Source organism: Ceratotherium simum, chromosome 4 (genome assembly GCF_057802395.1).
Source record: "Ceratotherium simum simum isolate JZ-2026a chromosome 4, ASM5780239v1, whole genome shotgun sequence".
Lineage (NCBI taxonomy): Eukaryota > Metazoa > Chordata > Mammalia > Perissodactyla > Rhinocerotidae > Ceratotherium > Ceratotherium simum.
The window spans coordinates 36374931-36398319 of NC_141903.1; the positions used below are offsets into that span (position 1 = coordinate 36374931).

At 39.3% G+C, this 23389-nt stretch overlaps 1 protein-coding gene across 2 annotated transcripts in view; it reads right to left on the bottom strand.

Annotated features, from left to right (window-relative positions):
• Positions 1–5312: 5312 nt before the first annotated feature.
• UBE2D2 (ubiquitin conjugating enzyme E2 D2) overlaps positions 5313–23389 on the bottom strand; it is a 53404-nt gene continuing 35327 nt past the window's right edge. The window contains exons 2-7 of one of the 2 annotated variants that reach the window (XM_004420106.3): positions 18370–18433; positions 14254–14285; positions 14097–14174; positions 13906–14011; positions 8705–8798; positions 5313–6987 (exon numbers count right to left, since the gene is read on the bottom strand). In XM_004420106.3, coding sequence (XP_004420163.1) covers positions 6942–6987; positions 8705–8798; positions 13906–14011; positions 14097–14174; positions 14254–14285; positions 18370–18433 — 420 coding nt within the window. In that variant the 3' untranslated portion in view covers positions 5313–6941. Of the gene's footprint in view, positions 6988–8704; positions 8799–13905; positions 14012–14096; positions 14175–14253; positions 14286–18369; positions 18485–23389 lie in introns of those variants that run through there. The other variant, XM_087429706.1, reaches the window with a different exon arrangement.

A 23389-nucleotide genomic window follows, 5' to 3' on the forward strand; every position in this document is an offset into this window, starting at 1 on the left:
CCTCCAGGCTTTTATTCACCAGAAGGGGTAGCTGGATTCCCCTTTTGTCCCCCAAGAGAAGCAAAGGGACAGACAGAACCTAGGCAGGGACACACAGGCTGGCCAGGCACGTCCACCCATTCTGTTTGTGGGCACACTCTTGCAGGCCTTGCCAAGTGGGTATGTGAGCCTGCCCCAAGTCCCTGGGTGTCCCAGGAGCTAATCCTGCTCAAAGAGGGGTGAACCTCTGGCTTGTACAGAAATCTAGGAAAGCTGTCCCACTGTCCAGGCCTACCTCCCTGAACCTATAAGTACCCACAACCACAACCCTTTAATCTGATAAGGCCATTTTCCACCAAGCATTCCCTGTGGGCCAGGTTGGGGACCAAGTGCCCATTTTCTAGATGGGAAAACCAACCAAGAGAGATAAATTAGCTGCCCAAGAATATACAAATGAAAAGTCATGGGCCTATGATTCAAACCCAGATTTGACTCCTGTTCCTCAAAGGCTACACAGCTTAGGCTCAAACCCATATGCATAAACACTAAGGAATGTTCATGCTCACAATTCTCTCACACTCTCACAAGTTCCTGCACACACGGGCAGCCCCCTCCTGCACATACACACACAGACAGGCCTACATTCTCCCACGCCTGGGGCCTGTCAGCCACATTCTCCATGGCTCCCTTCCTCCAACAGGGACAGAGGCAGGCAGGGAGTCCACATTCCCAGGTTTCCGCCCTGACCCTGACCCCCCCTTCCCCACTAAAAGCACACATTCCTCCTGCTGCAGCCAGATAACCAGCCCCAGGGGGAGGCCTGGGGGAGAGCAAGGCATTCTGGGGGCCAAGCTGCTGGCCCTACTCTGGGCTGCCTAAGCCCCAGCTCTACTGCCTGGGTCTGGGATGGTAAGAAGTCAGGAGCTTTCCCTGCAGGTAGCCCCAACTCTCTAGCCAGGCTAGACCCAAGGCTTCTCTCCTTATTCCAGGGACTTTCTTAGGCCCAGAGCTTCACACTCCAGAAAGGGCCCCCAGGAGTCTCTCAACTCACCCTTTGGATGAAATCCCTTACATAGTTAGGAGGACCTGAGGAGCCCCCAGGACTCCTCTCTCTTCCCCCTTAGACTCTCTCAGCAGGTGAAACCCTGGGTTCCAGGCAGCTTTCTCCATCTGGGGGTAGTGGCAGTTAATTCTCAAAGCTCTGCCTGGGGTGCAGCCACTTGGTGGGCTCAGCAAATCTAGAGATATTTGCAGACCCAGATGGCCAAGCCTGGAATTTCAAAGAATTCTCCAAGAAGAGGCAGCTGGCTTCCGGGTAGTGGCCCTGGGGGCTCACAGCTGTTGGGCTGGAAGACTGGGGAGCCTGGGGCCCCAAACACAAGATAGACTGAAAAGGATAAGTCCTAGTTGCCTAGAATATGTGGGCAGGCAAATGAGACTGGGGCAGTTGGCTGGGGTCACAGGGACTGCCTGCCTCTGGGTAAGGGCAACAGTGGGTACCAGGCAGAGCTGCCAGAAATGAGATCCCCTTGTTCACATGAAACAATGGACAGGCTTTTGCCCCCAGGCAACCTGCAGCCAGGTGGTCAAAGGCCCTGGTCTGGACTCTACTAACCTGTCCACACAGAGGGATATGGCTACTATACCAACGGGGAGGGGAGGGGGGAGCTGGTGGCTTGACACTTCTGGTAAGCCTCAGGCTAGACTACTAACCTGTCCTGTGATTAAGGCTATGATGGAGCCTGACTGAGCTAGGCACTTGGCATATCCAGTTTTGCATAAATTGTGAACAAAGCCAAGCCCAAACAGGCCTCCCCACCCCAACAAAAGCCCCTCTCAGGTTCTCTGTCCAAACAGATTTACTGACCACCCACCTCATGGTTGTTACAGCTGTGGGGCACCACTGCCCTCTGCTGGCCACTCCAGGCACTAGCATCCAGACACCAGCTCACTCCCTACCCAAGCAAATGTACTTCAGCCACCTCACCTCCTCCATCTGTGGGCATAAAAACCTAAAACCCATCCAATTGTCACCTAAAGTCAGGGGGTGGCAGGGGGCAGGATAAGTAGGCACGAACTCAGAAACACAGTATGTCAGAGGAGAAATCACAAAGGAATTCTGTCCCCCTCCTCAAAATTTAGATGTAAAACTTCAAAAGTGTCCTTTCTATCCAGCTTAGAAGTTGAACCCACCCTCATAAAAACAGTACCTGCCTCATAACCTGTTACAATGCACCAGCAGCTCCCCTCGCCCCTTCTCTTATGCCCTCTCTTTGTTCCCTCCAAAGGAGGGCCAGGCCAAGATGACCTGGAGCCATTCTTCCAAAAACTCAACTTCTCTGCAGGTCCGAGAGAGCCTTGGTTCCCCTGGTTCCTTCTGTTACATTGCAGCAGGTGACTGGAAGCCCTGGGTGCCCTCTGAAACAAGGCCAGTTCCCCTCAAGTGTTAGTGCAACACCCTGCAAGCAGCCACGCCTTTCAAGGATGGCAGTGATGCTGACTGGAAGTAGGGGAAACTGCCCAGAAGGACCTAACCAGTATTACCCCTAATTAACTGGGGGAAGCTCCAGACGCCCCTGCTATCAGGCAGTAGCCTAGCTTTTGCCAATTACCTCAAGCATGGACCGTATCTCTCATCCTTGAGATGGTGCTGGCTCTGGAGCCCAAATGTCAGATTGCATTTCTGAGCTGTTTCTAGCAACCTCCAAGTCAGAGGGCTTAAGAAGGAGCTCTGGAGCTTCCAAAGCTACCCTCATTTCCTATGGAAAACTTCAAAGATGAGATAGCAGTCACTTTGGGGAGTAGCTGGTCCTGAAGTCAGCAAAACTAAACCTCCCTACTCATGTTCTCTAGCGACCCTACAATTTAGGGCAGGGGAATACCCTTTAAGAGGCAAGATTTTTAAGTACTTAGGAAGAAATGCAAATAGAACAAGTGGCTCAGGGCAAGGAGAGAGGTGCCCTGGAAAAATGGTAGCTGTCACTCTCATGCTTGTCTGAAAAGGAGCACAGCACATTCACCAAGCCTGGCACTGCTCTTCCCTGGAGAGGAGTAACTGGAGGCCTGGCCCAGGCACTCAGTGGCTTCTTCCGGCCTTTCCAGACGCGATCAACCATTTGCTTTTAGAGCACACTGTAGGGCAATCAGGAGTCCAAGCCTTGGAAAAGGCCATTTGACCAATAACAACTTACACAGCAGGTTAAAAACAAAGAACCCCACTCAATCAAAAACTATTAAGCTGCTGTATTGTGCTAAGATATTCATATAGTTTTATATCTGCTGAGAGGCAGATTATACTTTACCTCTGTTCAGGTGCAGCTCCACTAATAATTTAAAGATGACAAGTGATCACTTGTCACAAAAACGTCTGCCTCTGCCTCAACCAGCCCAGGAGCAGTCACTGAGAAAGGGCAAAGCTGGTTAGTGATTGTGTTCCATATTCAGCCACTGAGGCCAAAGGCCTTAAAGGCTTTAGTCAGTCCTAACCTTTGAACTTTCCTCCTTACATTGACTAAGGTAAAATACGGCAACAATGGGGGACTGTTATTTGTTTCATGAATATTAACCGTGACTAAGTGATCCCATGGCCAGTTTTCATATTTCTAAGCCCATCCCAGGAACTGGCCTGGAAATATTCAGAGGGGCTGAATACCAACCACTCACACAAGCTGGGGCTAAGTAAGGTTAGGAAAAGGCTTTTAAGGAAGGCTTGTGTGGGGTACAGAGAACTCAGAGCTACTTTCATCTAAGTGTATGCACAACATAAGGAAATATTCATTAGGGAACAGGTTCCAGGAGTGTCCCAAAGGAAGTCTATTTTCTCTTCTTGGATGTATATGGATATAAATTCTGATAGTTTGCTATCTTCAGTTATTTTCATCTTAAAAATATGCTTTATCTTATATAACATCACACCCATCAAAATTACCCATCATTTGAAATAAAGAGTGTTTCACACTGGGAATCAAAAGGAGATGGGTCCATAACACTAGTGACAATTTTCTGCAGGGGTAATAAAGATGCTTATTCCTGAGTAGGAAGGAAAGAAAGATGTGTTCATAATTCAGAAGACTCGGGAACTAAGAAAGTTCTTCTATTAAAACCTTGCCACGGGGTATTAAGGGGTACAGCAAACTGAGACAAAAGCTGGCGTTTCACCTTAATTGCAGACAAGGGACAATTTACAGGCATTCCAACTCTAATTTAGAAATCATTCATTTTTCCTGAAAACCTACCTCGGGCTCAAAATAACTTGTTGAAGCAAAGAGGAATGACTCAGAAAGTGGAATATTGTTAGTGGTTGGAAGTGGAAAGTGAATGCCTCTATTGCTAGGTCAGTGCAGACAACATGGGTCTCTCTCTCTGACCACCACCATATCCTCTCCACAGACCTCCCTGCTGCTCCCTACCCCAAGAGCCCTCTTTCCAAGTCTTTATACTACCCAAGGTGTAGAAACCAGCAGGACAATGCTACCATTGACCACTGGCCTGTAACAGTGCATGCAAGTATCTGAAATCATGTAGTTTTAACAAAAGAGACTGCTCCAAGTATAACCTGACCAAACACTCCACGTTATTAAGAAGCAAAGCAAAGCAAAGAGAACCCATACACTTGACATTCCCTTGTAACCACTGCCTCACCAAGATAATCAAGGCTACTGCAAACAAGCTTTCACATGTGATAAAGCCATAGACACTCCTGTAAAGAGCAGTGTGATCCCAGGTCAGAACCATTCTGAGTGGCACACTTTTTGTGAGTGGGGGAGGTGGCCTCCCTCACTGAGCTCCCATTCTGGCCAAGGCATATGTACACAGACTGGATCAAATATGATTCATACTCAAATGAGCAAGATGAAACTGCATTCAAGGGCCTAATGTTGTTTGTGACCATCTAAAGTTTTTCATTTGGCACCTGCACACCAGGATGGCTTTTATTTAGCACTTAAAAATACTTAAGAACACTCTTGTGAAATTATCTACATTATTATCTACCATTTACCTAATAAATGATAATGAGCTAGCTGCTCTCTAAGATGACAAAGAAGGGGATTTCAGGATCTATGCAACTGACCCATAGTCAACAAGTCAAAAATTGATGAATTCCCACCTGCCCATGATACTGAGAATACAGAGCAATAGAGGTTAGAGCTCAGTTCTAACTCCTTTCCCCACAACTGTTAATAGTCAAATCCTTGTAAGGTCAAGGATGCTAGAAATGATAATAAGTAGCCAGCAGCTAAAATGCAGCACTTTAAGAAGTTTCAGGTTATCATCACACTTTAGTTCCTAGATGGAAGAGTAGTGACACTGAGAGATAAGACAAGTTAAACAAGTTTAAAACCAAAAGCAGTGGACATTTATTCCTCAATTTTTGTGCAAGAGTGTAAAGATGCATTTGAAAGAAGCTGATGGCTAGAGAGCATCAGCCATGGCCTTCAGGCTGGCCTGGTTTACAATTAGATTAGAAGGAGGAAAAAAAAAAGGTAATTTGCCTAGTTCACATGAACGATGTTTCTGGCAAACACAGTTGTTTACAAGTTTCAAACTACATTTTACTAGAGTCAAGGGAAGACTTCAAAAAGCCACATACAGTACAATTTAAAATTGGATGAACATCCTGTAATGTTAGTGCAAAATAATTATGTAGACTCTCCAACACAAGATTGTGCTCATGTTTCCCAGGTTTGGTCACTGTTGCCCTTTTACAATCACAATCACAGAAGCTTAACTTACCAAACAGCAATGCCTTTGTTTTATGTCCTATGTACCAAGAGAATGTCACAAGGTTTCGGTGAAATGCAGCTTAGTTTCAATAATAAAGCAAATTTCTTATTTAGTTTAACAGTCATATTCCTGGAATACTGCACATATAAGTTTCAAGGAAATGCTTTTAAGCTTATGCCCTTATCTTGTTCAGTAAAATTACTTTCAAGATACCCTTTTTACTATGTAAACTGGAATTGTTTCATGATTTTGAAATGCAATGAGTATAAATGAAAACATTTCAGGGGTGGGGGATAATCCACCACTAATCTCAGCTAGACAAATTCTTAAAATCAAAAAGCCTATTCACACAAAATTATATGTAATGACTGTAGTAATAAGTTTATTACACAGATTAATCATTCTTGAACGTACAAGCTCCAGAGGAGCAATTGGGTCTTTAAATATACACAAGTATTTCCATCAAATGAATTTTCACCCTTACATCCAGATAGACCTAAGCAGTTAAAAACATAAGAAAAATAAGAGCTATTAGCTATGTATTAACTGAGAAACCACATACAAACCAAAGAATATGGAAGAGAGAAAGAGGGGCTGAAAGGACAAAGGTTGAAGGGTGGGGAGATGTAAAAGAGTTGGGAACAAAGCCCATCACACTTTATGTACTAATAGCTCCAATCCATCTAAATGTTGACCAGTAAAACTTAGACCTTCATATACAGGATGTGGGTAGAGTTTAATCTGGTTGGTCATAACTTTCACCTAAGATGTAGGTCCTTCAGAATAAAATGAATACAGAAACAGCTTTGTTCTTCACCTTGCTTTTCATAACTGTTTTGAGTTTAAAAGGATTCCACTTAAAAACAATCTCCTACAGGTCAGTGGAGCTTTTCTTCCCCATCCAAGCACACACCATACCCACCACCCCTCCCCTTGCTGTTATCCAAATTTAAGTCAATAGGGAAAGCTTTTAGTCTCACACCCAGGTTACGCCTGGAGAACTGGCTTGTCACACACACACTTCTCTGCTAGGAGGCAATGTTGGTACAGAAGTACAGTATTTCTAGTTTGTTGTTCCAAGTATGTACAACACGCAGCACTGCTGTATCAGGTAAACATGTGCACAGGGGAAGATGAGGCGTGGGCTCATAGAAAGCAGTCAAATGGAAATCAAAAGGACTTTCTCTTTCAGAGTTCCCCTATCTTTATTTGTAGAGGTTATCCAATAATTTCTTTAATTACATCGCATACTTCTGAGTCCATTCCCGAGCTATTCTGTTGTACCTGTACACACAAAGAGAAGCTTGGCTTAACAAAGGTGAGGAGTCAGTTAGAAAGCAACAGATTTCATTCATTATCCCATCTAGTAACTTGAGGGGAATAACTTAGAGTACATTCAAGCAAAGCCATCTTTCTACCCTAGATTTCTAATAAGCATTTATTCAATGATAGTGGGAAAAAGCTGTAAAATGTGAAACAATGTCGTAAATGCTACTAATAGAGGATTCTGATTAAATTTTAGCATTTGCTGACATACCCTTATTCTATACTCGATCGACCTATTTCTAACAAAGATCTTCAACCCCTGCTTCATTTAGAGTTATTGAAACCATATAATTCTGCATTATGTGGTTTTTTTTTTTATAATTTTATTTATTTATTTTTGCCCCCAAAGCCCCAGCAGATAGTTGTATGTCATAGCTGCACATCCTTCTAGTTGCTGTATGTGGGACGCGGCCTCAGCATGGCCGGAGAAGCAGTGCGTCGATGCACGCCCGGGATCCGAACCCAGGCTGCCAGCAGCGGATTGCGTGCACTTAACCGCTAAGCCATGGGGCTGGCCCAGCATTATGTGGTTCTTGAAATCATATACTAATAGTGATTAATTGACATAACACTTTCCTCTGTATCAATAAAATAAGTAGTTGTGGCAGAACTTATTTTAACAATTTGGTTGCTAAAATGAGTGGATTTATTGCTCCAGAAGAATATTCTAGTAGTAAAATAAGCAGGGTAAAAGGTTCTACGGTTCTTTGATTAAAAAAAGGATGCAGGAAAGTTCTGATGAACATTACCACCACAATGACTTGCAAAATGCCTTTTGGCAGGCATTCATGCCCATAGTTCTAGATATTGGACAAAACGGTTCTCCAATCAAAAAGATTTATTTGTGAATAAATTCACAAATAGAAAAAAGCATGATCTACTTTTATTTTAAATGCAGCTAGAAATATATCACTATAGATACTATTCAGAGTTAAACAGAAAAAACTAAACTGAGAACCGACTGCTGTTACAATCCCCCACTTCCAGTATAGCTCCATTAAAAAATATCCTATGTGTATGCCTCTCTAATCCAATAGAATTCAAATAATTCTTTAATCCTTTATATTTTAACTTTAGAAAATTATCCATTCTCTCCCATCTATTTCCTCCTATAATCTTACTGAATAATACACAAAACAAAAAAGATTAGAACACTTTTAGTTACTATCTCTTTTGATATCCTGAACACTCTTCAATAATTCATAGTACAAGTTAAAATATGTAAATTCTACATCAACTTTTGTTTTTGAAGGAAATTTGGGGCTTCCACATCTTGTAGCATTTATTCACTTTCATTTTTAGATTATGCCAAGTGGTAAAAAATCAATTCCCTTTTCCCATTAACTTACAAATACCTACCTAAGACGAATGGGCTCTTAATGCAAAATGCTTTATATGTCAAAAGCCAAGCAGAAGCAATAAAGCTGCTAGAAAATATACTGTAGAAAAGTTTTTATTGACAGTAGGAAGCATATAAAACAATTAGAGATAAGATCAGCATCATCTACTTACAATGATGCTTGATGCGAATATTCCTCTTTTCCTGTCCTAAGTGAGTATATTAGGACATCCTTTTAAATATCTGACCCACACTCAGCCCTTGGTTAAGAAAAATTTGAGACACAAACATCTCCATTCCACCACAGATACTTTTCTGTCTGGAGACCATACTTACTTTTCTCTATCTGTTTTGTAGATCCGAGCAATCTCAGGCACTAAAGGATCATCTGGATTGGGATCACACAACAGAGAACAGATGGACAAGAGTACTAGAATGAAAAACGTGTATAAATTAGAAGATAAATGCAAAGGGTTCAAAGAAACATGAGATGCCAACACATGAGAAAATTCTAAGAACCTATTTATATTGTAGTGCCTAGTAACTTTGTAAGCTCTACCTAACTTTATAGTAACAGTAATCAACAAAGATTCCAAGAAGATTTCTCTGTGCTTGAACCCCTAAGGAAGCTGGCCCAGGCTGGTGAAATGACTTGCCCAATGTCCTTGGATAGTGAGTAATTAGAATCCAGGTCTTCCAAATCCTAGACCAATAACACTTTTTATAGCCCATAAAGTTCAATTTTTAGAAGCCCATGTTCAGGGGTAAATGGCTTTCAAAATTCCAAAGACAACCACACTACTGAATGCTCTTAGTCAGAAATAACAACCATGAAATCCAACAATCACTGCTTTCTCAATGGCAGGTACTACATTCAGGTGTAATGGATTTGTTTCATTTTTAGTGGAAATAAGAACATAAAGGCCAGTACTTGCACCCAAGTGGGGCTGGCCACACTTATTACACAGGATACAACACAGTTCTACTAAGGTCTCAAATTCTTTTCAGTGACAATTTAGAATCTCATCTAAGCCATTTCCTCAGTGACAACCTGGCATGTAGCAGACAAATCGCCATATTACAATTTTCTCTGTTTGAAATTTGTTGTTAACTTATGTAATCCTTAGTGAATGCAAACAGGAGACCAAGGCCACTAATGACATTAAATCCAGTGGTCTCTGACATACTGAAATAAATTCCAATCCCTCTATTCTGATGCTAACAGAACTCAACTATCTTATTTCTCTCTAATGTTCTATAGCAAGAGACAGTGTTCTGAGCCCACTTTACTCCCAAAACATCAAATTCAGCAGGAAAAGGACTTAATTCGTCTTCCTATGAAATCTATTCTAGAGATCAAGGGCTTTGAGAGGTGAAGAAAAAGTTTACACGCCCTTTATCATTCAGTTTGTTAACAAAAAAGCTATTTCCTTGCCTTAAGAGTATATGGAAAATAAAAAATATCAGGAAAGATGTTTTCTTTTCTTTTTTTTTTTGTGAGCAAGATCAGCCCTGAGCTAACATCCGATGCCAATCTTCCTCTTTTTGCCAAAAAAGATTGGCCCTACGCTAACAACCGTGCCCATCTTCCTCTACTTTATATGGGACGCCGCCACAGCATGGCTTGACAAGCGGTGCGTTGATGCGTGCCCGGGATCCAAACCTGCGAACCCTCGGGCCGCCGAAGCGGAGCGCACACACTTAACTGCTACACCACCAGGCTGGCCCCAGGAAAGATGTTTTCTGACTCTTCATTCTGTTGCCCACAATTCTGGCAGATGGCATTCCCAAAACATCTTCTCCTGCCATTGTCAGGTGTATCACCTGATGCCCTCTTCAAGCACAGAATATTCTAACAGCAATTAGGAAAGATTTCATGTATTTCCTGGAAATGACAACAGGCAGTTATAGATTTTTGAATGTTCATGAAATTACTGACTACAGAAAGAAGAAACTTGTCCTATCAAACTGGCAAGAGTACAGCTGATTCTTAACCTAAAATCAGACATCCTACCAAATTAGTATTTGTTACCGATTCCCTTACTCTTCCAATTATTCCAATAAAGCAACTTTTTTAAAAAGAAAAATTTTAAAGAAATACCTTTTCTGACTTTATTTATTATCCAAGAAAGGAAGGTGAGGTGGTAGTTATCTGGACCTGGTGAAAGGATTCTTAGTACACTACTTAGTTCCTTTAATTCGTAGAAAATTGATTTTGGCTTATAATATACTACACCTTCTTTCTCTGTAAAGACAATAACTCCCAATTCCACAACCTGCACAGACTCTTCTCTGAAGTGACTAAATTTTTACCTATATATACATTCTTCACCAGTATAGACTCATTTTCATTAGTGTCATAACCCACAGTCACTTTCAATTCTAAAAACATATAATCAAGTGGCCTTATGGCACACTTATCTGCTTCAAGTTTTCTGTATATTTAAGGTCCCTAACATATATACTCAAAGTGGAGGGAATTTTGGGTCAAAATTATTGCCTTTGAAAACAGACTCTGTTAAAGGGCTAATTAACATCACACACAGGATTCAGGCCTTTCACAGAACTGCTTGCCCATACACATTCAATTTACAAGAGGGAGTCATTGCAACATTAAACCTAAGTATGTTGATATAATCAAATTCAACAAAATGCCACTGCAATTATTTTAAAAGAGCTATCCAGATAGAACATAAGTGAAATAAACTCACAGCCCTTATGATTTAAAATAAGTGGAAAACCAACACTAGGCATAGAAGGGGAAGGAAAAAAAAAGCTCCCAACACACACAGGGAAGAGAAAAAAAAGCTATGGTAGCAATTTCAGCTATCTAGACCTCCCCACTCCTCAACACACACACACACACACACACACACACACACACACTCACTCACACTTCCATCTCTCTTGGTCCCATTGCTAGATTTATCTCTCTACTGCTTCTTGGTGAAGGAAGAGCAACCAGGCCAGGAATTCACAAGAATGACAGGTGTATGTAACACTTTCACAAGTAGCCCTTGAATTGCAAGGGGGCCAACAAAAAGAAAAGGGGCCACTTATCTGGAAAACTGTTTCAGTCACAATTTGTAAAAATGTGGTCCTCTGGTTTTGTGTTTTTATTTATGCCTAGGACTCCAGAAGTTTTAATTTAATGCCCCAGAGTTTTTTGTTTCCTTTAAAAAATTAATTTGTCAGGGCCGGTGGTGCAGCGGTTAAGTGTGTGCACTCCACTTCAGTGGCCTGGGGTTCGCTGGTTCGGATGCTAGGCGCGCACCGACGCACCACTTGTTAAGCCATGCTGTGGCAGTATCCCATATAAAGTAGAGGAAGATGGGCACGGATGTTAGCCCAGGGCCAGTCTTCCTCAGCAAAAAGAGGATTGGCATCAGATGTTAGCTCAGGGCTGATCTTCCTCACCAAAAAAAAAATAAATAAATAAAATAAAAAAATAATAATAATAATAATAATTTGTCAGAGTATACAAGTCTTATTTGTATTTATGACATCAAAGTTATAACATGACAAATATCTAACACTTTTTACAATAGTGCCCTTTTCTCAGTTATTTGAGTGCTTACAAGGAACCAGTTAACTGTGCATTATTTTTGCTTTTTTAATCTTCATAATAACAATGACATAGTTATTATCATTCCTATTCTACAGATAAAAAAACAGAGGCATATAGAAGCTAATTTGTCTCAAGTCTCATTCAATAAGAGGTGGAGCTGAGATTTGAATATAGGTAGTTGGATCCAGAATCTATGTTCTTTACCATGAAACTATGTTGCCTCTTGTCTAAATGTATGCATTAAAGAAATGATAAAATATAAGGAAAATAGAAAAGAAAAATATTTTCATACACCAAACTTCACTACCCCAATACCCAATCTGTCTTTTTCTTTCTATTTAACATACTTTTCTAACTCAAGTTGCAGTGTATACAAATTTTATCTCTTTTCTGCTTTTTTCAAACATAATATTTTCCCATTTTTCACAATATTTATAAGGATCAATACTCTTTTAATGCATTTGCTAGAACTGATTTATTTCTTCCTCTACTGTTAGGCCTATAAGTAATTTCTAATTTTCAGACATAAATAACACTGTCACGAATGTACTTGCACACAAAGCTTTTTTTTTTAGCATTTGGGGTTGTTTTCTTAGCACAAATGAATGAAATTAGAATTACTGGATCAAAGAGCATTAAGGATTAAGTCTCATCTCTTAACACATACTAGCAGATGAGGCTATACAAATCTATACTTCTTTTTTTTTTTTTTTTTTTTAAAGATTTTATTTATTTTATTTTTTCCCCCCAAAGCCCCAGCAGATAGTTGTATGTCATAGCTGCATATCCTTCTAGTTGCGGCATGTGGGACTCGGCCTCAGGATGGACGGAGAAGTGGCGCCTTGATGCGCACCCGGGATCCGAACCCGGGCCGCCAGCATTGCAGCGCGCGCACTTAACCACCAAGCCACAGGGCCGGCCCCCAAATCTATACTTCTATCTGTAGTATATAAGCATGCATTTCACTGTACCTCCCTCATCAGTAGTTTTTTTTAAAAAACCTTTGTTAATTAAAAAGATGAAAAATGGGAACTTATTTTAATTTTCATTTCTTTGATCGTTTTGTTCCTTTCTGTCTATTCATCTATTGGGAGCTAGGTTTTTTCTCTTACTGATTTATATATGTTCTTCATATTTTAAAATATTAGCTTATCATCATATTTGCAGCCTATTTCTTGTATTTGTATTTTGAGAACTTTTAATCCACTTGTGACTTCATTTGAGTATGATGTTGAGGGGTTGTACAGTTTCAAATCAACACATAAGATAATGTTTGTTAACTACTCACTCAGTTCACTGATATAAAAAAATCTCCAACCTACTCATGTAATTAGATCTTATTTAGAAGAACTACTGGATCTTCCGTCACAAAATTCGTAACTAACTTTCTCTACACATTTTCAAACACACACACATACACACAGGACTATATCCAAAGATTGTTAAGATGCTCAAAGAAAAATTTATATTAAACTGATCATCTTTGAGGATGAATCTATTCCTGATAGGAACCTAAAGACTCAAGCTGGTGAAGCCTTAAGGAATCTGAATACGAACTCACCTATAATTGTTTTTCAAGAACCTAATGTCTATGTTTATAGCACAAGCATTCCTCTAAAAGGACTGTTATTTCCTATTCTGGAACAATATCTATTCTTTTCATTCATAGAGCTTAACGTTGGAAGAGACATTAATTGTCTTCTACTTTAACTACATTCTAAAAAAATATCCATTCCGACTAGCCATTTTCCCACCTATGAATAGCACAGTGGACAGGGTAGTCATAACACCAAAGAATATCTATGCTTGAAAATGCAACTCTCTCCTGTGGTCTCAAAGTCTATTCAAGAATAAGGGGGATTGCTACTTCCTCTTAAAAAATTTTGAGTCATCTTTTCAAAAATAAATGACCTTAAAAAGACAAAAAACACAGCTGCTTTATCTTGACATCAAATACCCATTCCATTACCTTTTGAAATAGTTAGTGCTGGAGACCACTGTGACCGTAGGATATCCAGACAAATGCTGCCATTACTGTTAATATTTGGGTGATAAATTCTTGTTGTAAATGCAACCTACAGAAAAAAGGAAAAATTTTTATAAACTGGTTAATTAGTACCATAGAAAGTGCATAAAAAACAATTGCCATATCCCAATTACCTTAGGTGGTTTGAAGGGGTAATCTGTTGGGAAATGAATTGTCAAGAAAAATACTCCACCCTGATAGGGACTGTCGTTCTGTTGATAACAAGAAAAGTGGGATTAAAATGAGTGAATTACATAAACTATTTATTCTGAAATTAATCTGAATACTTACTGGCCCCATTATTGTAGCTTGCCAATGGAACACTGAAAAAGAACAACAAAAAATCACCATGAAGCAGTATCCACATTGTAACTGCACCATAATTACGTATCATTCCCCATCTAATCCCAGTTCATTTATAAGCAATATTATGAGTCCTGGGAAGAATGAGGCATCTAAATCAAGTCCGAGTCTGAAGAGATGAAAAAAAATGACTAGCATGGTCAAGAACACTGATGAAGTGCTCAATGAAAAAGTATGTGGGCTAAAACATGAAAATTCATGTTAGGGAGACAAAATTCTTGACAAGGCCCAAAGTTCCACTTTTAAACAGTCATTTCTTTACCTCAAAGGGTAAAAAAGAACCAAAAGATTCAACTCTTCGATAAGTTATATTATTTCCCCAACACAATTATATATAATACACTCCTTTTATAATACTGGTATAGAGTAGAACTGTAAAATCAAAGTAAATAATACTCAAATTAGGAAAGGATGGTTTTTACAATAAGAAAGAATTTCTAAGAGCTCTCATGTGTAGGAATTACTGGTACCTCAACAAATAAAGAAAACGTCAGCTGAAAGCCCTAAGCTTGATTACAAACTCTAAGGATAATCTCAATAAGTTATAAACTTGTTTAGTAAGGAAATCTTCTCTTTAAACTGCAAAAAATGGTGCTTGTTCTATTTCGAAGGTGGTGACACTAAGTACAGTGAAAAGTCAGAGTTTTCACTTATAAGCAAGCTACTTAACATTTAACATTCATACTAAGATCTGGGCAAACTAAGAGAAGTTGTCCCTGGGATTATATGTGAACAAACCCAAAACAGCTAACTTGTCACAAGGAGGAAATGTGAAGACTAAGAAGCCATATGAAAAGCCACTGGGATGTCAGTCCAAATCCTAAAGTTCCTTCTGACCTCCTGTATATGAAACTGTCCCTATGGTTGGTTTGCCCCTCACTGGAGCCTGAACCCACAAACAGCAGCCTGTTTATTAGGAATTAAAGATGAAGGATAGGTATTGCTGAGGCTCCCCTTCTTAGATTACCCATAACTAGCACTGAGAAAAATTCCTCATAATTTCTGCCAACCAATTTTTTATGGATTAAGTAGCTACGGAGAAAGTCACTTTGAGCTACTAAGATAGTCCTAGTATCTTCAACAAAAGTCCTATAAAAGACCCCTAATGTCCTGTTTATTTGTTTATTTTTTTTGTGAGGAAGATTAGCCCTGAGCTAACATCTGATGCCAATCCTCCTCTTTTTTTGCTGAAGGAAGACTGGCTCTGGGCTAACATCCATGCCCACCTTCCTCTACTTTATATGGGACGCCACCACAGCATGGCTTGATGAGCAGTATGTAGGTCTGAGCCAGGATCCGAACCTGCGAACTCCGGGCCACTGAAGCGGAGCACGCAAACTCAACCACTACACCACCATGCCAGCCCCTTATTATTATTTTTTAAACAGCTTTATTAAGAGAGAATCTACATACCATACAATTCACCCATTGAAAGTGTATAATTCAATGGTGTTTAGTACATACAGAGTTGTGCAACCATTACCACAATTAATTTTAAAACATTTTCATCATCCCAAAAAGAAACGCTATATCCATTAGTGGTCACTCCTCATTCCCCATAAATCTCCAGTCCTATGCAACCATTATCTATTTTCTATCTCTATGGATTTGCCTATTCTGGATATTTCATATAAATGGAATCATACAATATGTGGCCTTTTGTGTCTGGTTTCTCTCAATCAGCATAAAGTTTTTAAGGTTCATCCATATTGTAGTATGTATATTAGTACTTCATTCCTTTTTATTGCTGAATAATATTCCACTGTATGGATATACATTTTATTTATCCCTTCATCAGTTGCTGGACACTTGGGTTGTTTCCACTTTTTGGCTATTATAAATAATGCTTCTATGAACATTCATGCATAAATTTTTGTGTGAACATATATTTTCATTTCTTTTGGATATACACCTAAGAGTGAACTCACTGGGTCACATGGTAACTCTGCTTAACCTTTTAAGGAACTGCCAGACTGTTTTCCAAACCGTACCATTTTACATTCCTACCAGCAATGTATGAAGGTTCCACTCTCTCCACATCCTTATCAACACCTGTTATTATCTGATTTTTTGATTCTAGCCATCCTAGTAGATATAAAGTGATATTTCATTATGGTTTTGATTTGCACTTCCCTGATGACTAATGATGTTAACCATATTTCCACGTGCTTATTGGCCATTTGTATATCTTTTTTGGAGAAATGCCTATTCAGCTCTTTTGCTCATTTAAAAATTGGGTTACCTTGGGGGCCGGCCCCGTGGCTTGGCGGTTAAGTGCGTGCGCTCCGCTACTGGCGGCCCAGGTGTGGATCCCGGGCGCGCACCAACGCAACGCTTGTCCAGCTATGCTGGGGTGGTGCCCCGCATACAACTAGAAGGATTTGCAACTATAACACACAACTATCTACTGGGGCTTTGGGGAAAAAAGGAGGAGGACTGGCAATAGATGTCAGCACAGGGCCGGTCCTCCTCAGCAAAGAGAGGAGGATTGGCATGGATGTTAGCTCAGGGCTGATCTTCCTCTCACACACACAAAAAATTGGGTTATCTTTATATTGTTGAGTTATAAAGAGTTTTTTATATATTTTGGATAAATATTCCTTATCACAGATGTATGACTTGAAAAATTTTTATCCCATTCTGTATGTCTTTTCATTTTCTTGATGGTATCATTTGTAGCACCTAAATTTTAAATTTTGAGAAGTCTAATTTATCTATTTTTTCTTTTATTGCTTATAATTTGGGGGAGTTTTACTTAACTCTCCAAGGTAACACCTTTTCTGAGAAAGGAATGTGATAGTACTAACTATGGTAGAAGCAAAGCAAAGGAAAATTACTTTAGCACACTAAAGAGAACTTTAAAAATGAAATCTAATCCCCAGACTTCAAACACTTTCAATTAAAGATCAGCCACTTTCAACTTTGAGGAATTTACCTGAAATAAAACTACTTTTTCAAAGACCACACTGATGCAGAGGGACTATATGATACCATGAAATGACAAAACTAGAATCTGAAAACTTGAGAATGAGTCCACCTTGGGAACCTCCACTAGCCTCTCACTAAATTCTTCTCTAAAATAGTTTACAATTTGTACTCCACTGACCTACAAGAACTGTTGTGAGGCTGAAATGAGATAATGTCTGTTTAAAGTACCTGTCCTGTCCTGTTTTCATCACATGTACTTAATCTTATAATTTATAACATCTGTTTTATTTGTAAAGCAATCCTTGTAAAAGGGCCTTGCTTTGATTCTTAAGGATTTAGCACACCAAAAACAACATTGTTAAGAAAAACCAGGAAAAAAATTTAAAACATAAACTAATATAAACTCATATTTATTTTTGTCTTAATTTATATGCTTCTCTTACACAAATGTTTCCAAGTATGCTCATTTTTTTCCTATTTGCTAAATGTTACATTTCTTTGTGAATTAGTTGTGTGTCATAAAGCAGTCTTATTCAAATATCCTCCCTTTAAAAAAGGCTAGAAGATGGTATAAGGGGCAAAAGCTGTGTTGAGACAAATGGAACAAAAGGAAAATTATTATCTAGCATGTGCAATAAGATCTAATAATTATTTTAGACAGGATTAAGCAGATAAACTGGACATTAAAAATAAACAAATTGTACCTGTATTCACAAGTGTGAGCCAGTAGAAAGACAGACAGACACAGACACACATACACACATACCACCCCCATCATCCTAAAGAACAATAGCTAGTTGTCGGTAAAAGCTTGAAAATTTTGCCCCACGAAAATACCTAGAAGGGATGAAGGATAGGTAGGAAGGGGCCAGAACAACTACATAGACAATGTCTGGCAGAAGAGGTTCAAAATGTAACGAACAACACAGAAGATGATGGGATACACATAGAACTGCATCTTTCATGGAAAAGTAAGGCTAAACATGGCCTCTTCCCTATAGCATAAGTATCTCTTAACACAAAATAACCTTAAGAGATGTATATTCGTCAGTCCCAGAGTATCCCAGAGGCAGACTGTTATGCTGTTTTACTCCATCATTCTTTTTAAATACTTACTATCATCTCCAACAGGACCTGCTGAACACTGTGCTGGGGGGTCCCGTGCCAGGTCGTTCAATTCCTTAAGAAGGAGAAAGAAAAGAAATGTATTCAACATAAATGTAACTTTATCCATTAACAAAAGTTTCACTGTTACCAATATTCTGTCCCACCAGTAAAGCTCTTTTAGCAGCGCTGTTTCCAAGTCAGAGAGGGGTAGAGCAGTGATTCTTTAGGTTAACGTATTTTGGATTCTTGAATGCACATGTGTGTTTAAAAAAGTGCTTTTGCTTTTTTTCTTTGTTCAGAGTTTAGCAGGTAAATACAAGGAAGGTAAACATGTATTATGTACTAAAGAGCCACAAAAAAACTGTTTTAAAGTAAAAACTTCATTTATTAGTTTTCAAAAAAAGAATCAATGCCAATTTTGTATCTGAAAACTATTAGGTTACACTTGGGACAAGCTCTGGAAGCCATAAATGTTCCAAATTGTACAGGACCATCTCACAAGATGTTGATATGTTTTCAGCTGATATCCATTACCTGGGTTCCAAAGGTAGTAGAAAAAACTTTAAAAAGGCTGGCTGAAGTAGTAAAACCCATCATGAAGTTTTGTAATCAGAGACGGATCTACCTGTACTAATGCTCTAAAACCAGATGCCAGCTTCTTAGCTATTTTAACATAAGAGCCCACAACCTTGAGATTTGTTACTGGGTGGGGATGCCTGAAAAACCACAAGGCAGGAAATCATACCATATTCCCTTTCCCCCAGCTTGGTATTTCAGATAAAAACAAGCTCTGGGAAAGGACTAGTTTTAGATTAGAGTTTAAAACTATAACACTAAAAACAGAAAAATCTAATATTTTAAAAGTAAAATAAAAACTATTTAGATTCTTATTAATGAGTTATATAAAAGTATGATTTTAATATTCCAAATATTCTATACTTTTTAATTTTGAGCACACAGTTGTTTCTGTCTCTTCCTCGGAGTTAACTTATTCAATCAGTCATTTTGGTACATCAATTATTCTGTTTTATCCTATCTGTAGACTTGGAAGACAAAGCATAATGTACAGAAATAAAGTTTTGCTTGTTTTTTTTAAAAAGCACTGGGATTGAGATAAAGATTTAACAATATTTACTTTCTCAAGTATCTCAGTTTTTGAATTTTGTATCTCTCTACAACAGAGATTCCTTACCCATCTCAAGAAAAAAATAATAAACTATTGTATAGTTCCCATTCCCAAATGTTGTTTGTAATACAGGTCAGTATAACTAAGAACGCCTGTCTGATTTAAAACACAGGGCCTTGGGCCGGCCCCGTGGCTTAGCGGTTAAGTGCGTGTGCTCCGATGCAGGCGGCCCGGGTTCAGATCCCGGGCGCGCACAGACACACTGCTTCTCCGGCCATGCTGAGGCCGCGTCCCACATACAGCAACTAGAAAATGTGCAACTATGACATACAACTATCTACTGGGGCTTTGGGGGAAAATAAATAAATAAATAAAATTATTAAAAAAAAAATAAATAAAACACAGGGCCAGGCCCGTGGCTTAGCGGTTAAGTGCGCACGCTCCGCTACTGGTGGCCCGGGTTCGGATCCCAGGCGGGCACCGACGCGCCGCTTCTCCGGCCATGCTGAGGCTGCGTCCCACATACAGCAACTAGAAGGATGTGCAACTATGACACAACTATCTACTGGGGCTTTGGGGAAAAAAAGGAGGAGGATTGGAAATAGATGTTAGCTCAGGGCTGATCTTCCTCGCCAAAAAAAAACCACACACACAGAAGTTATCTATTTCTTTTGACTAATATAGTAGTCAGGTTGCTAATTAAAATATAGTTTGCTATTAAAACATAATTTGAATTGAACAAGCTATTCTGAAGTCCTGCCATGTTCATTAAACAGAATTTTACCTGTGATTTATCATTAATATTTTACTCCTTTCAAATTAAGTCACCTTTTCCCATTATGAATGACATCAAGGTTTAACATCAAGAGTTAAGATTTATCTAAGCTGAATATAAGATCCATCAGTCCATTTCATGAACCAGTATGATATAATTAATTTTAAAAACCTAACCCAAACTTAGGCTAATAGACACACTCATTCAACACTTCCTTGGTTCAAAAGGCACTGATATGGAGGAATCTCAAAAGCATAATGCTAAGTGATTAAAGAAGTCAGACATAAAAACACTACATTTCTGTATGATTCCATTGATACGACATCCTAGAAAAGGCAAACTTATAGCGACAGAAAGCAGATCAATAGTTTCAGGGGCTGGAGGGAGTTGGAGGGGATTAACTACAAAGGGACATGAAGAAAATTTGGGAGGTGATGGAAACATGGAAATGTTCTATGTCCTGATTTTGGTAGAGATTGCACAACTGTGTATATATTTATCAAAACTCAAACTGTATACTTAAAATTGCTGAATTTTATTGTATGTAATATATATATCTCAAAGTTGTTTCTTTTTATTTTTTTTTAGAAAGGATCACTTTATTTTTTTCTTTTATTTTTATTTTAAAGATTTTATTTATTTATTTTTTTCCCCCCAAAGCCCCAGTAGATAGTTGTATGTCATAGCTGCACATCCTTCTAGTTGCTGTATGTGGGACGCGGCCTCAGCATGGCTGGAGAAGCGGCGCGTCGGTGCGCGCCCGGGATCTGAACCCGGGCCGCCAGCAGCGGAGCGCGCGCACTTAACCTCTAAGCCACGGGGCCGGCCCAGGATCACTTTATTTCTAACGAATTCTTTTTTGTGTGTGTGTTTTTTTGTTTTTTTTGAGGAAGACTGACCCTGTGCTAACATCAGTGGCCAATCTTCCTCTTTTTTTTTCCCCAAAGCCCCAGTACATAGTTGTGTATCACAGTTATAGAGTTGTAGCTCTTCTATATGCGCTACCGCCTCAGCATGGCTTGATGAGTGGTGAGTAGGCCAGGATCTGAACCGGCAAACCACAGGCCACTGAAGCGGAGCGCAAGAACTTAACGCTTACCCCTCAAAATTGTTTATTTAAAAAAGCATCCATCCATCTTTGTATATGCATAAAATACCTATGAAGAATACACAAGAAACTAGTTAACAGTACTTGCCTTCAGGAAGGAAGCTTGCTTGCTTTGGGGGTAAGAAGGGGAACTGTATATATTCCTTTTATATCTTTTAAATTTTATAACAAGTATTTTTATTGCATATTTGAAAACTAAATTACCAGTTCTGATTGCAAATTTGGATTAAAATAAAATAGCTATTCAAAGTTGTAACCATCTGGAGGGTAATCAAAATAATGAAAACCCAGTTAGACTGAATAGAAGCTACAAAATTTGATGTCTCTGCATCCAGATGAAAACTGAAGTTGAATCTTAAAATTCAAAAAAAGTCACTAATCTAGACAGATCACTTGGGCAGAAAAAGTATCCTAATGTATAAGGCTGTTTTTTCAACAGCTGGCTTTATCACTTGGCTTTATACCTATACGTTAATTTCTTTGACTTTTTATTTTAAAAGAAACAGTATTCAGATTCGTCTTATATATCAAATAGTAAATTATACATTACTGGGACTGAGAGTAGGGCTAGGACAAAACCCAAAACCAAGGTTTTTCTGTTTACTGAAAAACTTCCTTTCTGTAGAAAATGTAACGAAGAAATAAAGTACATACAGGGGCCAGCCCGGTGGCACAAGCAGTTAAGTGTGCGTGCTCCACTGCGGCGGCCCGGGGTTCGCCAGTTCGGATCCCCGGCGCACACCGACGCACCGCTTGGCAAGCCATGCTGCAGCGGCGTCCCATATAAAGTGGAGGAAGATGGGCATGGATGTTAGCCCAGGGCCAGTCTTCCTCAGCAAAAAAAAAAAAAAAAAAAAAGAGGATTGGCAGATGTTAGCTCAGGGCTGATCTTCCTCAAAAAAAAAAAAAAACAAAGTACAGACCATTAGATTTAGAAAAAAAGGGAGGACGGGACTTTGACAGTTAAGGTAAAGAATCCTCAACTTCTAAAAAGATTTTATATTCCAACTTTCCTTGAAACCTAAAAAAATATTAAAATAAAGGCCTTATTTTGGGAGCAAACTATGGATTTTACTGAATAGTTCTCAATTTTAAACATTTCTTTGATGCTATATACTCCCCTTGTTTCTAGGTATATAGCAGAACTAATATTTTTAAAGATTAAGGGTTATAAATAATTTTGATTCTCTGAAACTTTCCTAGGTGTTTCTCATCTTAGTTCAATCAGCCCCAAAACCTTATAACAATTAATTATTTTCAAGTAAGGTTTAATTCACTATGAACCTTTTACTACATTTCCTATTACTATCTTTTTTGGCTCAGGAATATGATTTCTAATGAAGAGATAATAATAGTGCCTTATATTATTCCTTAAGAATACCTATTTTCCAAAGGATTAGCCCTTATTTAAAATGGACTACTACTGAATAAAACAGAACACTAAAACCTCTGAAAGGCTCATATATTTCTGTATCATAGAACTACAGCAAAGAAAAAGGAAGCTTCCTAACTCTTTGAGGGGAGAGGGTCCTACAAGGGATATGTAGATTTTCCTTTCACTGTATCCCTAAGTACTCAACTCAGGCCATTAGTTGGTAAAAATTAATGCTTCTATTAGCTTTTTTGTGTGTGTGTGAGGAAGATCGGCCCTCAGCTAACATCTGCCAATCCTCCTCTTTTTGCTGAGGAAGACTGGCCCTGGGCTAACATCCATGCCCATCTTCCTCCACTTTATATGGGACGCTGCCACAGCATGGCTTCACAAGTGGTGCGTCGGTGCACGCCCGGGATCCGAACCGGCGAACCCCGGGCCACCGCAGCGGAGCACACACACTTAACCGCTTGCACCACCGGGCCGGCCCCTCTGTTAGCTATTTTTAAATAACTTTCTTTCCCCATAATATTAACAATTATGAAAAAAAATCTGTGGCATGGAATAGAGATTTGTTTCACTATTTTGGGTCAGTTTACCCTGAGGCATAAGGTGAAAGAAACAAGATGGGAAAATGAGAGGTTATAA